The sequence below is a fragment of the Heliangelus exortis genome, chromosome Z, assembly GCF_036169615.1.
Source record: "Heliangelus exortis chromosome Z, bHelExo1.hap1, whole genome shotgun sequence".
NCBI classification, from domain to species: Eukaryota; Metazoa; Chordata; class Aves; order Apodiformes; family Trochilidae; genus Heliangelus; species Heliangelus exortis.
The window spans coordinates 53,638,345-53,658,076 of record NC_092454.1 but is presented as its reverse complement, the minus strand read 5'-3'; the positions used below and the strand labels follow the sequence as shown (position 1 = coordinate 53,658,076).

The 19,732-nt window shown below is 36.8% G+C and overlaps 1 protein-coding gene across 6 annotated transcripts in view; it reads left to right on the top strand.

Annotated features, from left to right (window-relative positions):
• Positions 1 to 19,732, top strand: part of IPO11 (importin 11) — a 94,690-nt gene that overhangs the window by 34,651 nt on the left and 40,307 nt on the right. For 5 of the 6 annotated variants that reach the window (XM_071731568.1, XM_071731567.1, XM_071731569.1 and 2 more), the window contains 8 exons: positions 239 to 344; positions 4,547 to 4,673; positions 5,868 to 5,901; positions 6,079 to 6,119; positions 7,177 to 7,293; positions 8,566 to 8,679; positions 11,845 to 11,960; positions 13,464 to 13,540. In XM_071731568.1, coding sequence (XP_071587669.1) covers positions 239 to 344; positions 4,547 to 4,673; positions 5,868 to 5,901; positions 6,079 to 6,119; positions 7,177 to 7,293; positions 8,566 to 8,679; positions 11,845 to 11,960; positions 13,464 to 13,540 — 732 coding nt within the window. The remainder of the gene's footprint in view (positions 1 to 238; positions 345 to 4,546; positions 4,674 to 5,867; positions 5,902 to 6,078; positions 6,120 to 7,176; positions 7,294 to 8,565; positions 8,680 to 11,844; positions 11,961 to 13,463; positions 13,541 to 19,732) is intronic. The other variant, XM_071731570.1, reaches the window with a different exon arrangement.

Below are 19,732 nucleotides of genomic sequence, written 5' to 3'. Positions count from 1 at the left end.
TTAAATAGTTTCAAGAGTCTGCATTTTCTTCTATAATAACCTTTACTTAAATTTTCTCCAGAGTTCCTTTTACCAGGGTCTGCTAATATCTTTTCTTCAGAAATATGTTTTTTAGGTTTTTTTTCTTTCTTATGTTCAGGTTATCAAAATGTTTTTTAAACTTAAATTAGTCTGGTAAATTAGTATTAAAGATTAAACATTTTATCAAACAGTAAGCATAACTGTTGTTTTTCCCCAGTGTATAATGCGGTTGGACTGGCTGCTTATGAACTATTTGATAGTGTGGATTTTGATCAGTGGTTTAAAAATCAACTATTAGCAGAACTACAGGTTTCTCATAACAGGTAAACACCTTGGTTTGTTATGCCTTCATCATTTCAATACAAACTGTTGATACAAATCTGGTAAGATACAGTGTCCGTCCAATAACTACAAACTTAAAAAGTTCAAAATATTTAAACATACCTATTACATGAGCAGAGGTATGAAATACATGGAGAAAACTGATACGAGCAGAGGTACAAAATACATACAGAAAACTGATACAGTCACATTATATATTTGATATGGTGTATGCTTCCAGGGTTCTGTAAAGATATAAATCTGTGTTTTGCATAGGTTTGAGTTCATTGAATTTTCTCAGGACAGCCACCTTTGCTCATTAAAGAAATATACTTAGGCCTTCTGCAAAATCTAACTCTGTGGAAATAATCTTTGCGAAACTGTAGTTTAGCCAAAATAATGATTTTTTTTTTTCCTACTAGTTTAAATAGAAGCCCTCTGTAGCACTCCAGTTAATTTAAATAGCAGTAAATTGGAGAAGTACAGCTCTGTGAAGTGAGAGTCATTACAGACTGGTACTATGTAACGAGTATTATATAGCCCATCTGCTATGGGTGTTCCTTCCTACCAAAATATCCCTTTCATTTGGATGGCTTTCACATGAGTATCTTTTTTTTTATTACTATCTAGCAGATACCATAGAGTATTTCAAAAGATTGTTTTGGTGTACCAGTATGGACTGAGCCATCCATCTCTACAACTGACTGGAAGACAGTGTTTCTCCAGATTCCTCAAACTGTCACTAGTCCCTTAGGGAAAGAGCAGTGACTTCTCTTGTACATGCTAATCCTCATCAGATGAGTTCCAAATCACACTTTGAACAAGTATATTCTGTTTTTCTCAGCAGAGCCATTAGCAGTGCCTCTAATGTCCTGTGAAATACTTTAAGCTTCTCTTCTATGCTGGCAATTCATAGGATCACATCATAGCATGGCTAGGATTGGAAGAGACATTACAGATCATCTAGTTCTACCCCCTCTGCATGGGTAAGGACACCTCAGACTAGATCAGGCTGCTCAAGGCCTCATCCAACCTGGCCTTGAACACTTTCAAGGAGGATGCAGCCACAGCTTCTCTGGGCAACCTGTTCCAGCATCTCACCACTCTCACAGGAAGGAATTTTTTCCTAATGGCTAACCAAGATCTCCCTTCTTAAAGTTTTAAGCCAATACCCCTTGTTCTCTTGCAACACAACTGTGGAAAAAGTCCTAGCCCAGCTTTCTTGCAAGCCCCCTTCATATATTCTTACCAGACATAATTGTTATCTGAAATATAAACTAATCTTTTTGCTAGTACCTGTAGGAGTTACTATAAATTGTAAATTATTTTCCATTATGAGTAACTAGCCAGCTATTTTTTCAAAATACCAGCTATAAAGGCTTTCTAGACACATACAGCTCAACTTCATGTGGAGTAAAAGTTCTTGCTAAATACAAATGTATTAAATGCATCTTTTCATTACAATATAGTATTTTAGAAAATGAATTATTTACTTTGGGATGCATAACCTTACTTCAGAGTCACAGAATACTTGGTGCAGCTGTTTACCTGGTTTTGATTACTTGTCTCATTAGTCTTTTTTTTCTATGTATGATCTTTGTATGAACTTGACCCTTCTGTCTTCAGTAGCCAAGTGCTCTCATGGTTTGACTATATGCTAGAGGAGTAGGAAAAAATTACATCTGGTATATTTGGTCAATACTTTGTTCTTATGCCACACTAGCACCAATCTGTGAATAAAGCTGCCAGTACTTGCTGGCTTTGGCTTTTTATGCCATCTACAGATGTAACACAAGTGAAGCTGAAAAAAGTCTGCTGTGGTTGATATAGTTATGTTTGGTGTATGGAAGACATCTGGTCTAACAGTTTGATTGGCATTTGTGATATCCCAGGATGAAATTCCTGTGAAGACAAAAGCTTGCAGTAGAAGCCATCCAGAAGTTTGAAGCCTTGTTTGCCTGAATTGCTTCTACTGCCAGTATCACTGGAGACAACCGTGACAATAAGGGAGATGGTATGGGTAGCTGGAATGGCATACTGCTGTAATGACAGCTTCAGGAATATATTTGCAGTTCAAATTAAGCTGTTCAAAGGTTATGATCTGCTGTGCCACAGTATGTCCCTTGGTGTTTAGCATGCCTGTTCACAAACTGGTTTATGTTTGGAAACAAAAGCTTACACATTGTCAGAAGTGACCATAGAGTTTGCTATGGTTTGTTTTCTTTGCATGTCTCTTTGTTGATAGTGAGTCCGTCAACCACAGCCATTGCAGTTGGAGAAATACGGGGTTAATGAGAAAATATTCTTAGATATTTTTTGAAACATTTCATTTCCAAATTTATCTGTTGCCATAGTATTTGTTGTACTGATCAAGGAGAAACTTTTCCATAATTTGAGGATAGTTTACTCAATAAAATTTTTTGCAGTGATTCAGTGTTAAAACAATTCTCTTTCTGGGAAAGTACTGATGTGACACTTGATATCAATTTTAAGATACTTCTAATTTGTATGTCTGAATGCTATCCAGACTGCTTAAAGCTATCGTCCTGTGACTTTTGCAAGAGAAGCTGTCTTATTTTGGAATACAGTTGTTTCTCTTGTGTGAACTTTAGGTCCAGCAGACTCAAGCTGCTTATACTTGGACAGCAGGTGCCCTTGGTATAGCAGTTAATGATTTTCTGAGAGCTGAGGTTTTTTGAGAAATAGTGGATACAGAAAAGGTAGGACCCAGGAGCAAGAATTTCTCAGAACTTAGGTCTTTTTAAAAAACAAACAAAAAACCCTAAAACCATACACGCACATCTCGCAAAGAAAAACTAAAAAGCATGCTTTTTTCTGCCTGGGAGAGAGCAAGAGAAATAGCATAAAGATGTTAGGATGTGTGGATTTTGCTGCCGGTACCACCAGAACTGAAAATCCTTTCTGTCAGAAATCACTGTCAGATGTACTTGCATTTTATCACTTAAAACTTTTCTGTATGTGAAAACTGTCAATGCCAGTCTCAAGAGAAACCTCTTAGGTTTTAATATTCTCATTTTCACAAGGTTATGTATCAGGCATAAGCATTCTAAAACCAGAAAAAGTTGTATGATCGCAGCTCCTTGAATGAATAGGAATATCTGTTAGTAAGGTGACATGTTGTGTGTCATGCTTCAGCATGGGTTCTTCTTGCTTCACTGCCACTCTGTAAATCTCAAGCAACACTGTATGTTGTACCTCAGTAGCATTGTGTTCCAGTCTGATCTGCTGTATACATGTTGCTTCCACAACTTTCACGTTCTCTGAAGGTTCACTTTGCTAATCATCTCGTGATTATGGAAATGCTTAAAATCACAGATAAAGAAGCTTCAGTAACTTCAGATTGCTGTCTTGTTGGCTTACAAGGCAGAAATTCATCAAATGAAAAATGCATTTAGGCTAACAAGGCAAAATAATTCCTTGATTAAAAAACCTGTGAATAGGGTTCATCTTCCTTCTGTATTTCCTCATACACCTGCAAGTTAAACATTTAAATCTGACCTGCTCTTCTTGATCAACTTCTGTAATAAGTGGAGAAAAATAGTATCTCTGTGGCATGCTTTTCTCATTCATGATGTTAGGCAATTCAGTTCATTGTTGTTCTCGTTCTTTCTTCTTCCCATTGACTCTAAAGCTGTTTGATTTGTGTCCTTGTTGCAGGAGTGGTACAAGATTAAGTAATATCCATTCCCTCTGAGAGCAGTTTTAGATTGATGACATGAGATACTCTGGCAGTTGCTATAGTGTAGCACTTCAGTTTGCATTTTTAAATTGTATTTTACCTAATATTTTAAGCATAAGAAGAATGTCAAGAAAACTGCTAGAAAGTATGGTGAAAGCAGTATCTGTCATGATGGCAGTAATACATGTAAGATTTATTTTTAATATCAGTATTGGTGTATGCAGAATAAATTGTATCTTAAGTGGGACATTCAAGACGCAGCCATTTAGGATAAAAGCTATCTTTTTCAGACTAAGTTGGTGTTTCCTGAGCCTTCCAGTGAAGAATTTTGATGAAGATTTCTGCATCAAAATTCTAAAGTTGGTCTTGACAAACAAAATACTTGAACAGGGGAATAATGTCTTACTAGCAATTCTTAGATTTATTTTTTTTTTTCATCAAAGTATTCTAGAACACTAAGTATGTTGGGCTAATGAATACAATTTTTGCCCCCTACTTTTAAAGATATAAACCAATACGTCGAAGAGTAATTTGGCTGATTGGACAGTGGATTTCTGTAAAATTCAAATCAGACTTGAGACCTATGTTATATGAGGCAATTCGCAACTTGCTTCAAGACCAGGACTTAGTGGTAAGTATAAATAATTAATGTTTTGGATGATGCTTTTGTTCTGTAAACACAGACAAAACATACACATACTATAGCTGGTGTCAACTTAATTAAAAAGTCATAGCATCACACCTTAAGGTCTGATGTGGCTTGCGGAAGATAAACTGTTGTGAAATTGTTGGGATGTTTAATTGTGGAGATGTTAAGATCAAAAACATGAAATGAGTCCTTAAGATGTTCACTACGTGATGACTTTCCTGGGAAAATAAATGGCAGTAGCAACAGGGTTTTTTTGTTTGTTTGTTTGGTTGGTTTTTTTTGTAGGAATAGAGAAGTGTCTTGAGATAAATAATTAATGAAGAAACAAACATTGTGAAAATGTTCACAATGTCACAAGATAAAACTGTTATTCTGTGACAATTTCTGCAGTATATTGTGTTAAGTAAGTATTAGCATACTTATCTGCTAGAAGAATATGATAAATGGCATTGAGTACTAAGTTGTTTGAGTACAGTTCTGAGACTTTAAGCTACAATGTCAATTTCCCAGCTGGATAAGTTGAGAAGCTGATGTTGTGATTAGGTTTTTTTGTTGTATTTTTAAGTAAGCAGACCTAACAGTTAACAAATAAAACAAACCTTGTTAGTTTGCTGTTTAAATATTAGTAACTGACAGTCATAAGTTATTTCTGTGATTCCAGACAGCTTTAGCAGAGCAGGTTGTGTTTCTGTGTCCATGTTGTGACTGTATTCATGCAAACCTTTCTGAGCATCTGAACATCTAGCAGGGAAAAACATCATAACTTGATGAGTTTATTTGATTCTGTACTTTCTAGGTGACAGCAAGATGTGGCTCAGGTTTAACAACCTCTCTGTTGCAAGAGTTATCACAGGCTGGATACCTCCTTGTTCAATCCCTTCTTTGACCTTCATGAAGGTTTTGCCTGAGTAGTTTCTCTAGGTGGCACCACTTTAGCAATGACAAACTGTAACAGTTACTGAGTTGTAAGCAAATAAAAATGTATTTAACTAACTACATTTTTTAAAGGATGACAGAACACACAGAGTGATCCAATTTGTAAAGCAACATCTGATCTGATAATGTTAGATATTATGTTGATAATCAAAATATCTTGCTATATTATATATATAATTATATATATATTATATATAATAATGGGCACACATGTGATGCTTCATGACTTTTGTCTTTCAGGTCCGTATTGAGACAGCTAGGACACTGAAGTTAAATATCCTTTTATGGGCAAAAATATTTGATTAGATCTAAATTAAGAATTACTGGAAAGAAACAATTTTAAGCTTCGTACCAAGTCCTTCACATTATTATTTATGTGTATCTATGGAATATTTGCTTATTTGAGTCTAATCCATCTGCAGTCTGTATTTTTTCCTTAATGACTATTTACCTGTAGATGACTTTGAGTTCAGAAGTGACCAGTTCTTACCAGTAAGAGCATTTATTTGGGCATTTTTGTATTAGCAGATAGATCCATGGAGGAAAGCAGGAAGAACCATTTTCCAATTTAGTTTTAAGCCACACTCTTTAACAGTCAGTGTGTGTATATTTTGCTGGGTTTTTTGAGCCTTCATAAGCCAAAATGTGTAAAGACTTTTAGTGCTGCTAAGGCTGCTGGTATGCAATATATGTAGACAGGCAGTTTAAAACCATTTACTATTATGACTATTGCAAATTCCTAGTGTTGTTGTAAAATACTACGTATACTATCTTTTACCTGATAGTAATTTTCTTAATGATAAGACAGTGTGAAAGCTGTTTTTAGCAAATAACTTTCCACGCTATTATAAGTTTGGTATGCCTGTTTTGCGCGGTGATTTCCAACCTGCTGTTTCATACAAATATTAAATATAAGTATGTGATTAAAATAACCCCTTAAAACATAGGCTTTCTTGATCTTTATAGTGGTTGTTACTGTTGTTATTAAGTAACCAATGAAATATTAGCTAAAAATACAGCAGATTTATTTTGATTGCTCAGATTTGGCAGATTTGGTTTTTTTCTCATTGACTATGACTTCCATATTAATGTCAACTCTTGAGAAAAAGTAAAATAAAAATGCAGAGTGCATCCAAACTGCAAAAATTGAAGTTGTTGAAGGCATCTTTTTCAGTTCAGTATATAAATTTTATCTATGACCCAAAAGCTGGAAAGCCATATTTTTGCTTTGACCCTAATAAAGTGCTTCTTCTAGCCTTATAGTATTTTGTCTGTGAAGGCATGTTTACACTTACCAAAACGTGAAAATTGTGTGTGTTCAAACAGATTACATTTCAACTGCTATATAGGGGTATATCTTAACTATTTTAACTGTTCAGGCAGTGCTTGGCTAGTGTGCATTTTTCCAAATGAGAGAGTGACATTTTACACACTTTGTAACAGTTCTTGTAACAGTTGTCTTTCAAAGTTCATGAGTTTTAGTGTATAGGAAAATCACCAATTTGTGTATTTTTGGTGGTCTAATCTGTAGTTTTGTTTTGGTTTTTAGTTTCTGGAATCCATGTTTACACTGCTGTTCCAGCTGCTTCAGGAAGTAAACCAATGTGACACCAAAATGCATGTTCTTCATGTTCTGTCTTGTGTCATTGAAAGAGTCAATATGCAGGTATTTTCTTTTTTTTAATAGATGTCAGGGTTAGCTTTGTACTAAGAACATGGAGGAACACTTGATGATTTTGACTTATGCAAAAATAGTAGAAAAATGTTATCAATTAGTAGATTGGCTATTGTGGTAAATGCCTGCACTTTTTCATTCTCTTCCCTTTTCAGTTCTCATTTGGCTTTTATGTAAAATGTTCTTACTCTCTAGTATGTATTTTTGTATTGACTCATCTCTTAGAGTACAGAAAGCCTTCACTGCTTATTGCATTTCTTGAAATTTTCTTTTTCTTCAATGTAATTTAAGTACTTCACATTCATAGGGACTGTGCAGTTAAATGTGTAATTTCTCATTGGCATTGATGGATCACGGTTGCTGTACAGCACTCTGCTTAACTGCATGAAAAGTTCAAAGTTCACATTGTGAATTTTCAGTACTTTTTTAGAGTTAAAATAACACTCTTCAATTTATTCAAAGAAATTGAAGGTATTTTGTAGAATTAAAGAATGAATTGTTGCTTTGTCTGTTTTTTTTTTTTCACTATTACTTTACCAAGGACAGAGATAATACATGATTTTGAGCTTGTTTTCTCTTTCTATAAGTAATTCGGTGCCAAATTGTCCCTTGTAGGAAAAGTCAACTTGACAGCAAGTTTCCCTACATTTTAGATAACCTAGAGAAGCAGTAATAAAAAAAAGTTGAGAAAGAACTTTTTTGAGCCTGTTTAGGTTATTTCTTAATTATGTACTTCAGAATGCAAATAGATTAACCTTTTAGTATTGTAGAGCCTCATAAGGAAAAAAAAATAGGCCAGGTCAGACCTCCGGATGTTTTGTAATTGAACCCCTGCTCAAAGCACTGGTATCTTCATTATTTTTATCTTACTGGGACTGTTTCTGTCTTCTGAGAGGATGCCAGATGTCTTCTGATAGGACGTGTTACTTAGGAATCCTGTCTTAAGTGAAGAATATATTAGTATGTAAATATGTTTGGTTATGAAATGAAGTACTCCTTGTGTTCCGTATACTATTTAAGCCCAACTGCCATACACAAAAGTTGAAATAAGTGATATTGTTTCCAAACTACTGTGTGGTCACAAGTTACTTCAGCTACAGAGTGTGGAATATGGTGTTATAAGAAGAGGAAGGAAGAATAAATTAAACCAAACTATTTTTACTGCTACAGAAGCAGCTTCTAAATATTTCATTAATTATATTTCAGATAAATTAATGGCTTTGTATGACACACTAAGAAACAAATTTGTATTCCTAAATGTAGATACGACCGTATGTGGGATGTTTGGTTCAGTATTTACCACTCCTTTGGAAACAGAGTGAGGAGCACAATATGCTACGATGTGCCATTCTGACCACCCTAATCCATCTTGTCCAGGTAAGGGGTCAGAATTCCATAAATGTCAGTTTCCCCTACAGTTCTTTTTTAGACATAGCTGCATGTTCTCTGTGTGTGCATATATATGTATGTACATATACCTTCATTTTACATATGTGTGTGTATAAATATTTATTTATTTATTTATTTATTTTTAGTAGGCTATTTCTATATGCTTCTCAGTTTTTCAATAAAGGTGTGGTTCCCTGCTAGTGAGGGTGAAGATGGATAATGTCAAATACTAAACTATTTTGGTTCCAGGAATTTTGTACAAACAGTTCTTCATGCTTGGTTGTATTCTAGAGGGTTTTGGTTTTGTAGTGTTCAAAGTGAACATCCTTTAGTGACCATGTAGTCCATGTTTAAGAGCTTATTTTGGCTTCCTGTATTTCCCAGCCAGCACAAGGAATGTTGGTTGCTTCTTACAATTGCTCTGTATGGTTCAGACTTAATTCTGCTGTGTAGGCATATCTGTTTCCCTGTTGCTTTCCATTCAGCTCCTAGGGATGTGGAATTTGTATTTTGGTTGCAAGCTTTCTGTGAAGATAGGCCATTTTTAAATCAAAGGCCAAGATACTGTCTGCTACAAGTTAGACATTGCCTGTTCTTTAAATTTGCATTTTCATTCAGATTAGTGTTATTTAAACTTTTTTTAATGTGTAAATCGCTAACTGATTTAATGTTTAGTGTCTCTGAAGGATGTTGTTAGCATTGACTAATTGTTGGTCATCCTTTTTATTTAATATTCCAACCTTTTTATTTTTACCATTTTTACCCTTCAACTGCGTAACCTCTGATAGTTTTACATCCTTCTTCAGTGATTTCTGTAACATTTTTGTATAGTGTACTGAGGTGAACATACTGATTCTCAGATAATCATCTTCTCTAAGTTTTTGTCTGGTTTTTTTTTCTGCTATTTATTTTTCTGTGTACTGTGGAGAACTTTTCCTTTCAAGAATATATTGCTTGCATCTATGAACATTAGGTTTCATTTGTCCATGGCTGTTTGTTTAGCTCACTTTTTGTCTTACAGCTCTCAAAACAATAGAAAACTAAATAAATTTTGGTCCTGGATTTTGTTATGTAACATTAATAGCTTTGTTGAACAACATGATATCTAAATGGAAGTTGTTGGAAATCTGTGGTCAGATAAATAAGTTTTGACCTTTTAGAATCATATAATCACTTAGGTTGGAAAAGACTCTTTAAGACCATAAAGTCCAACGCTTAACCTACCACACTAACAAGTCTACCACTAAGCAACATTTCTACACATCTTTTTAATACCTCCAGGGATTGTGACTTCAACACTTGGGCAGCCTGGGCAGTGCCCGACAAGCCCTTTCAGTGAAAAAATGTTGCCTAATAGCCACTCTAACCTTTCCCTGGCACACATTTCCTCTGATACTATCACTTGCTACTTAAGAGAGGAGACTTGAACCCAGCTCACTGCAACCTCCTTTCAGGTAGTTCTGCAGAGTGATAATGTTGCCCCTTCTTTTCTCCAGACTAAACAACCCCAACTTCCTTAGCTCGTAAGATTTGTTTTCTTGACCCCTCATGAGCTTTGCTGCTCTTCTCTGGACCTACTAGGGGGAAAGTCTTACAAGGAGAGGATGAGGGAGCTGCAGCTGTTTAGCCTGGAGGACACTCAGGGGGTGGAGGTTGTGGTCAGGTGGGGGTCGGCCTCTTTCTCAGGCAGTGAGTGACAGGAGTATGGCCTGAAGCTGCACCAGGTGAGGTTTAGGTTGGGTATCAGAAAGCAGTTTCTCTTGGAGAGCATGATCATCAGGCATTGGAATGGACCGCACAGGGCAGTAGTGGCGTCACCATCCCTGGAGGTGTAAAGGGAGAAGCTGGATGTGGCACTTAGTGCCATGGTCTGGCTGATCTGGTGGTGTTAGGTCATAGGCTGGACCTGATGGTCTCAGAGGTGTTTTCCAGTGTCAGTAATTCTGAGATTCTGGTCTTCCTGGCTTTTACAGAGTATGGGAAAGAAATAGAAAGGAGTATCGACACCTCTGTGTTTCACCCCTCTAGGATCACTTAGGGTCCTAAAGACCCTCTCTTTATGTTCTCATAATGGTACCAGAAACTAGTCTGGTCCACTCAAACCGTGATAAAGTGGAAGGAGAAGGACTAGACACTACAAGTAAAGGAGAAAATGGGGTTGTTTTGAAGGTTAGAGCTATACATTTTAACCATAAACAGATTATGAAACTTTGTTACTATCCTCTGTGAAGGCTAGAAGCTTAGGTGGACACAAAGACATCAGACAAATTTATGTAAGATTATTTTTATTTTGAAACAAGTTTGTTCAAAGAAATCAATCATTCCACAAAAGAGCCTTAACTTAAAATAGTTTTAAACTTAACAAATTCCAAATACAGTAATTATGCAAAAACAGCATTCAGCTAGCCGCAGTTCTCTTAAGTAGTAGTATTACAAAATAGGCAGTAGTTCCCAGCTAAAGAATTCTATTCCTTTTAGAATTAGTTTTGATTTATGTTCATTTTAGCAATAGTTAACTTTAGCTTCTTTTTAAAAATTTGGTTTTCTTATTCATGATTGCTGAGGAAATTGCCTGTATTCTTGAGGAGACATCCTTCTGTATGGCTCATAAATCATTTAAAAAAATGAATCAGTCATCTTTCTGTGAACCTTTCAATAGCAATGAAGACGAAACCTTCTGACTAGATGATCTTTAAGGTCCCTTCCAACTGAAATCATTTTATGATTCTTAGAATATTTGAAAGATTAATATATGAAAGAGTAATCTGTGCAAAGAATAAACTTTTTTTTAAAACATTTTATTCAGCATTCAATTATTTAGTATCTGATAGAGTTGTAATTTTTGCGGAAAGAGAATGACCAGTGAGTATTTTTAGGAATGTGTGTAGTTTATTATATTTTCTTGCAGACCACTGGTGAGCTGCTTTTCCTCAAACAAACTTGCATAATTTTCCCAAGACATGTTGAGAGAAAGCTTAGGACTATCAGACTGTTTGTTGTTGAATTAATTGGATGCAAGTTCAACCTTTTATTATTTAATACATTTTTACAGTATGTGAGTGGAACAGCATCACAGATCTTTATTAATTGCATTCTTGAAGAGCTTGATTTGAGATTGTCGAAGTATTTTACATTTTTTATTTACTTTTGTAGGGACTGGGGGCAGACAGCAAAAATCTCTATCCTTTTCTACTTCCAATTATTCAGCTAAGTACAGATGTTTCTCAGCCTCCACATGTCTACCTTCTGGAAGATGGCTTGGAGTTGTGGTAAGAATGCTCTTCATTGGTTTCTAATTTTAAAATGTTATTTTTTATCTCAAGAAGAAGAAGAAAAAGATTTTAAAAAAAAACAACAACAACTTTGACTTAGTCTAAGCGTTTATATGCTTTTGTTACCTTACATTTACATTGCCGATATCGTACCTTTTCTCAAAAGAAATGAAGTTAGGAAGTTGATAAACACAAAAGTGATGAAGTATCCTAATCAATTTTCAACTAGTTCAGAGTGATACATAGGTCTGTTGTCTGTGTATCAGGAAAGAAAGTCTAGTCTCAGTGTAATGTGCACACTAAACTAACAATTTGACACGCCTGACTTTGGTAGAATAATAACCTAGTGATTCTAGACATGCTCAATCGATGGGCCAGGCCATTGCATGAGTATCAGTAAGGCTAAATATTGGGTACTGTGCTTTAGCCACAACCCCCAGCAGCAGTACACTCCTGGGGAAAAGTGTCTGGAGAGCTGCCTAACAGAGAGGAACCTGGTTGTGTTGATTGATACCTGGCTGAACACGAGACAGAAATATGCCCAGGGCCATGAGGGCCAAAGGTATCCTGGCCTGGATAAGGATCAGTGTGACTAGCAGAACCTGGGAGGTGATCTTGAGGCTACATCTTGAGTACTGTGTGCAGTTTTGGGCCCCTCACTACAAGAAAGGACATTGAGCTACTGAAGTGTGTCTAAAGAAGGGCGATGAAGTTAATGAAGTTAATGAAGAGTTTGGAGCACAGGTCTCTCAATGAGCATCTGAGGGAGCTAGGGTTGTTTAGGTTAGAGAAATGAAAGCTGAGGGGAGACATAGTTGCTCTCTATGACTACCTTAAAGGATGTTGTGAAGAGGTGGGTATAAAGTTACAATGAAGTTACAAGTGGTAGGACAAGAAGTAATGACCTCAAGTTGGTTGGATATTGGAACAGGCTGCCTAGGGCAGTGGTGGAGTCATCATTCCTGGAAGTATTTATGAGTAGTATAGACACAGTACTTAGGGATATGGTTTAGTTAAGGACTTTGTGATTGTTAGGTTAATGGTTGGACTGATGATCTCTAAGGGCTTTTCCAAGCAAGGTAGTTACATGATTCTGTGATTTCATACCTAGAAAAAGGTTTGAACTGGTTACCACCACAGCTGCTGCTTTCATTACAGAGCACATCAGCAGTTGTTCTTATACCATGAATGTTCTCCAGCCACATTCTCATGAATTCTCTTGGGTGCTTAATCTCACTGCTGCATTATGGAAGTTATGCTGTGTTTTCATAAAGACAGAAGTATATTTTTGTTTCTTTTCCTACCTCAGCAAGTCCCATGACTATACTGATGCTGTGTGGTAAGGACTACTGCTGCATTTGAAATACACTTCAAGTAATTTTGACACATGATTTAAAGATCATATGGACAGTTATGAGAAGTTAGTGTTTTACATCTGTAAAAAAATTGCTCAATGTTATTCATAGTTCATCTGAAATGTTTTGCTTAATCTATTCTTAGGTTAGTGACACTGGAGAATAGTCCATGCCTTACTCCTGAACTCTTGAGAATATTTCAGAACATGTCTTCCCTTCTTGGTAAGTCTTTTGCTAGTAATATTTCTTGTGCTTTGTTTGCTTTTTTTTTTCCTACTGCTTTTGGTTTTTATGCATTAAGTAATGTTCCTGTGGATTGCATAACGGTAACAGTGAAAAAATGAAGAACACATTTTGATTGCTTGACTTTCCTATCTTCTTTGCTATTTATTACCTAGTTAACCTTGTTCTCATTTTTAATACATTGATGCTGCTTTGTATCCAAAAGATAAGACAAATTTCAGTTTATTTTTACAGAGAATTTTCAACGAGTTCCTGAGATCTAAAACCAAATGTGCTGGGTTTTAGTGATCTTGATTATATAAAATATTTGCCTGTTCTGCTTACAGCCAGAATGATGATTTCCAGTCTGAAGAACTGAAGTTTCCATTATTAGCTTTTCCATTATTCATTTAATGACTATGTAGGATGTTAACACATATCCAAATATGTCTGTAAGCATACTGGTCAAGCAACACTGAAATTAAAAGCAGTAATTTTGCCCGAGTTGTTCACAAAATATAAACTTATTAATGGAGATAAAGATTCAGTACTTTGGAAATGCAGATATTTGAGTTGCTTTTTCTTTGTAATTGGTGGGAATATTAAAATTTTGTGGGTTTAATTGTATTATGTAAATATGATTTTGTTAATGAAATCTTTAGCTATGCTTTTGTATGTTGTCAAGCTAGTAAAGTCTGCAGATTCCTTTTTTTGAGCATTTTCTCTGTAAAATTATGGAAGTTGGCTTTTAAATTTGTTGTTTTTTTCAGAACTTAATATTTTATACTGACGTAAGGTCAAACTTAAGTAGAAACTTACATCGTGGTGGGTAGGTGCTCTTATTTTTCTGTGTATATTTAAGCTCCAATGACAAGACTGATCAGGAAAGTATTGTTCTGCAGTGGTTTTAGCCAACTCTTATTTTCTGTAGTTGCCAAATACTTACTGTTTCTCGCAATTCATATCTACATACCTATCCTTACTCCTACTTGTATATTAGCAATAGATAGTATCTACTACAGAAAGCTTCCACTATACAGGCGGTTGTGATTTTCATAGTTGTGTCACCCTCCTGGCCTGCTATAGTTAAATTATTTGTGACTTATTGAGATACTGCTGCTGCTGTTTTCTTCTCACCCAGTTCTCCCAAGTCCTCATACAGTATTTTCCAGAGTAGAGATAAATGAAAGGAAACCTTGGCATACTCTTCTAACAAAAGGCAAAGGTATTCAGGAATGTTCTACATTTCTAAGAATTCCATTTGTTTGTTTTTTTTTAATGAATGAATCCTGGAGAATACGTTCTCCTTTGGAAAATACAGATTCTGAAGAGAATGTTCCTTGTTCTGATAAATGAAGGCTATTGTGTTATGCTGGTACAGCAAGTATTACAGTTAAGCTAGGTATGTTTTATGTTTTCCTTAAAGTGAGCAAGGTCCTGTGGGACTTGATTGTGACTGTACATAATATTTTTTCAGAAGAAAAAGGCGTGCAGTGATAGATTGCTGTTTCTGATTTAGGACCATTAGGAGCTCCTTCAGCATGTAGTGTTGCATTTGGATTTGTGGGGCGAGATTAACCATCAAAGTACAAAAAGTTGATTTATAATTTCTAGGTTATAATGATATGTTTTCTTCAGCAAAGTGGTATGAATGAAATATGTTGAATGAAATCTATTGTGCATAGATTATGTCTGGTAGTTTTCAAGTCTGCTGTGGATATCACTTGACAGAGAAGTTTTTGATGTTTTCTCCTGTTGGTGAATGCATATTTAGGTGACTACAAATGAATAAATAATCTGTTACACAATTGTTTTTAAGTGCTGCTAAGATACTTTCCAAGACCATGTATTGCACAAGCACTTCCTTGTCTCATCATTGCTCCTGGCTCACCAGTAACATTTAGAAACATGAACTTTGAAGGCCTGCATGGTTTGCCTGCATCTTTTAGGATACTTTTTAAAAACATCCTTATCCATTGGCAAGCAGTTCCAGTGTGTGTTGTGTAAAAAAATTGGTTTGTCACTTAATTAGTTTTTTTGGGGGGGATCATTGATTCATTCATACCAGGTTTTTCATTATTTGAACATGCTTTTTCATGGCCATGTCGCGTGGCCATACGTCAGCATATATTTCAGTGCAGTGACATCTCTTCAACTTTTAAGGGGAAAAGTAGACAAAGATTTATGATTTTTTTTTTTAAATCTAGTTTTGAAGTATTATCTGTTCTGTTCCAGATATTCTGTGTTCCATTCTGTCCTTCGAAAAAGAGGGCTTCATATCCATTTCAAGTTACTGGTGCGGTTGGACCTGTATGTCAGAGACATTGTACAAAGCAGTTATATCTGTCTTTTAAAGTAATCAATGCTATCCTTAAAAATACAGGAGTACTATGTTGCATTTGATTCAGAGGCTTTATTTTACTTGCCTGGCTACCTTCCTTTGAAGGCTGTGATGCCGATACTGTAAAATTTGATTGCTGACAGCACCCTCTGCCCTTGTCTTGAAGTTACAGAAGGCAGGCATTCTTTATAGCACTGCTGGATGCACAAGAGATATTCAATGTCATGCATACCATAAGTAGCAACAGGCAAGACTTACATTGTCCTACTAGGTGTAGAACTCACTATAATATGCACCCGATTTCCTAGATCTCATTGTCATATTTGCATTCTTAGGTGTGTGTGTGGTCTTTGGTGGTATTCAGGGAAGTCTTTCTGGGATGTTACTTTGTTTATCCCACCCATAATGTTGGGCGGGCAAGCCCTCATCCAGTTTCTATCTGGAAGGCTTTCAGTGCCTTGAGCTTGTTATCTATTTGCATGCAAAAGGCCCGGAGACACCTAGGTGAGCCCAATCAACATCCTGTTGTTTACTGTCAGAAAAGTCTTGCTTAGTCATTTACTGAAGATTGTGGATTTCATAAAGCACACTGTTTCACAAAACAGAATTTTATTTCAGCATACATTATATAAAGTAAATTCATAATTCCAGTAAAACTGTCTTAAGTATATTTCTGTAGCTATCAGTGCTATCACTGATGTACAGTAGTCATTCACAGCTTATGTTGTACTTGATTTTCCTATCAGCACCACTGCTAATGTTTAAACATTGTTGAAATTAATATCTCTATAGAGAGGTTGCAGCAGTTCTTTGATCCGTCTCTTGGTGCAGCAGATTGAATAACATGAAATGGAGGAATGCATTAATTCTGAGGATGCATGCATTTCTGCACTGAGACTGCTTAAAATGGCAGCTGAATATGATTAAATTTCAGGTTGGGAGTACAGTCAGAGTCAAGACTGAGCTGTTTCAAGAAGCATAACGTTTAATGTGCCTGTGCTGGACTTGTAACAGCAAAAAGCAGATTAATGGAACTGGAATATTTTTTCTGCTCCCAACAAAACACAGTGGAGAACATTCAGTAATTCAGAAAAAGATATATTTGATTCAGGTAAACCTGGCAAGAGAATTGAGCAAATAATTGTTTTTTTAAGTGTAACCATTTTACTAACCTTTTTTTACTTTGCAAACTTTTACTAGACTTTGAGTTTTGTGCACAGGTGAGTGACTGAAATTCTGTCATTTCTATGACACCTATTTTTTCTGCTTTTTTTCTTCCCTGGCTGAAATAGTTCCTAATTCTTGCAGTTTTGCTTCTTTTTTTGCTTCATTGCCTTTGTATTGGTTATCATAGAATTATGGAAAATACTGGAAAGTTTTGGAAAGCTTGGTAGCACTTCCTGTTTATATGACCATTTCGTAATGATTTATCTACTGCATCAGTTTCTGAAACCTAAAACATGGTTGTATCCAGTAAAAAAAAAAGAATCCCACATAATTCATTCTCCCTAGAGGTCTGCTAACTTCAGGAAGTGTGTAACGCTAGTAATAAGCTACTAAAGTGAATTTATAAATGTATTGGAATCTTTTGATGAGGATATTGAATGCATAGGTGAAAAATCATCTTTGACAAAGTCAAGATATGTAAATATTCAAAATAAGTGATAACGTGACCTGTCCCTGCTCTAAAGTATGAAAGTTGTCATGCGTTCAGAGTTGTCTTATGCTGTGTCAGATAATAGGAGCATTAACATTCTTCCTATTGTGAGGGAAGAGCAAATGCTAAAGCTTCCAAGCACTTTTCAGATGTTGTTCTACTGAAACTACTATCAGACTTTCACACAGAATCACAGAATTGTTACAGTTGGAAAAAACCTCTAAGATCACCTTGTCCAACTGTCAACCTCCCTTGCTCCCCCTCCATAAATAAATAAAACAATCACCATGCCCACTAGAGCATGTCCTGAAGTGCATCATCTACACAGTTTTTAGATACCTCGAGGGATGGTGACTGCTGCCCCCTTGGGCAGCCCATTCCAGTGCCTGACTACTTTTCAGTAAAGAAATTCTTCTTAATATGTGGTGCAACTTCAGGCCATTTCCTTTAGTTTTTTTATTTACATGGGTAAAGAGGTGAATACCCACCTTACTACAGCCTCCTTTCAGGTAGTTGTAGAGAGCAATTAGGTCTCCCTTCAGCTTCCTCTTCTTCAAACCAAATGATCCCAGTTCTCTCAGTCTCTCCTTATAGGATTAGTTGTCCAAACTTCATCAGCTTCATTTCCCTTCTTTGGACACACTCCAGTAGCTCAAAGTCTTTTCTGTAGTGAGGCAGCCCAAAACTGAATATAGTACTCAAGATGCAGCCTCAGCAGTGCCAAGTATAGGGGTAAGATAACCTCCCTGGGTCTGTTGGCCATGGTATTCCTTGTACAGGCCAGGATGCTTCTGGCTCTCATAGCACACTGCTGGCTTGTATTCATCCAGCTGTCAACCAACACCCCCAGGTCCTTTTCTGCCAGGCAGTTTTCCAGCCACTCTGCCCCAGACCCATAGTGTTGCATGGGGTTGTTGTGACTGGAATGCAGGACCTGATGCTTGCCTTGATGAATCTCATAATTGGCCTCAGCCCATTGATTCAACCTGTTCTGGTCCATCTGCAGAGCCTTCCTACCCTCAAGCAGATCAACATTGCTACCCAGCTTGGTGCAGTTTGCAAAATTCTGAGGAAGCACTCAACTCCCTCATCTAGATAATTGATACAGGCATTGAACCAGACTGGCCCCAAAACTGAGCCCTGAGGGACACCACTTGTGAGCAGCCACCAACTGGATTTAACTCCATTGACTACAACTCTGGTCCTGGCCATGCAGTTGGTTTTTAACCCAGTGTAGAGTACATGTGTTTATGGCCTGAGCCACCAGCTTCTGTAGGAGAATGCTGTGGAAGAAAGACAGTGTTAGAGGCTTTACTGAAATCCAGACAGTCAACATCCACATCCTTTCTGTTAAAAACGCTGACTCGATGTTTCAGCAGTAAAACTTTTTATTGAGAGAGATATAAGTAAAGCAGCGCGCTGCAGCACGCTGGGCGGCTGGGGAGCTGTAGCTCCATCACCGTCTCGCAAGTTCGATGAGGTAAAACCAGTCCTTTTATACTTTTTATAAGCCCCTTCCCCTTAGTCTCTTTATCAGTTTATCATTGATTTTCGTTTTGCGGGCTCTCCCAGCATTGGTTCTTGTTTCACGGGCTTCGTTCCGTTGCTGAGGGAAACAGTTTCATGTTTCGCGGGCTTCATTCTGTTGCTGAGGGAAATGGTCACATGACATCCCTGTTTCGTGGGCCCCGCGGTCAGCCCCTCCTCATGTTTTGCTGACTTTTCTTCCTTATAAGTACGCTTAAACATACACTCCAAAACAACAGGATACAACATGCTACCTCAACAGACAGCCCAAGCAAACATTATTAAATTGAAAGATACACTCAACAAAACAATAAATTACAATTTTAAACCCTTATTTTTCACACTTTCCCTATTCCACTGGGCAAATCACCTGGTCCTGGACCAAGACCGTATTGGTCAAGCAGGACCTGAATTTCCTGAACCCATGCTGGCTGGGCCTGATCCCCTAGCTGTCCTGCACTTGCCACATAAGTGCACTCAAGATGAACCTCTCCATAATTTTTCCAGGCACCAAGGTCAAGCTGGCAAGCCTGTGGTTCCCCAGATCGTCCTTTCAGCCCTTCTTTTAGATGAGTGTCACATTGGCAAACCCTCAGTCATCTGGGACCTGCTCAGTTAACCAAGACTGTTGGTAAAAGATGGAGAAAGGCTTGGTAAGCTCCTCTGC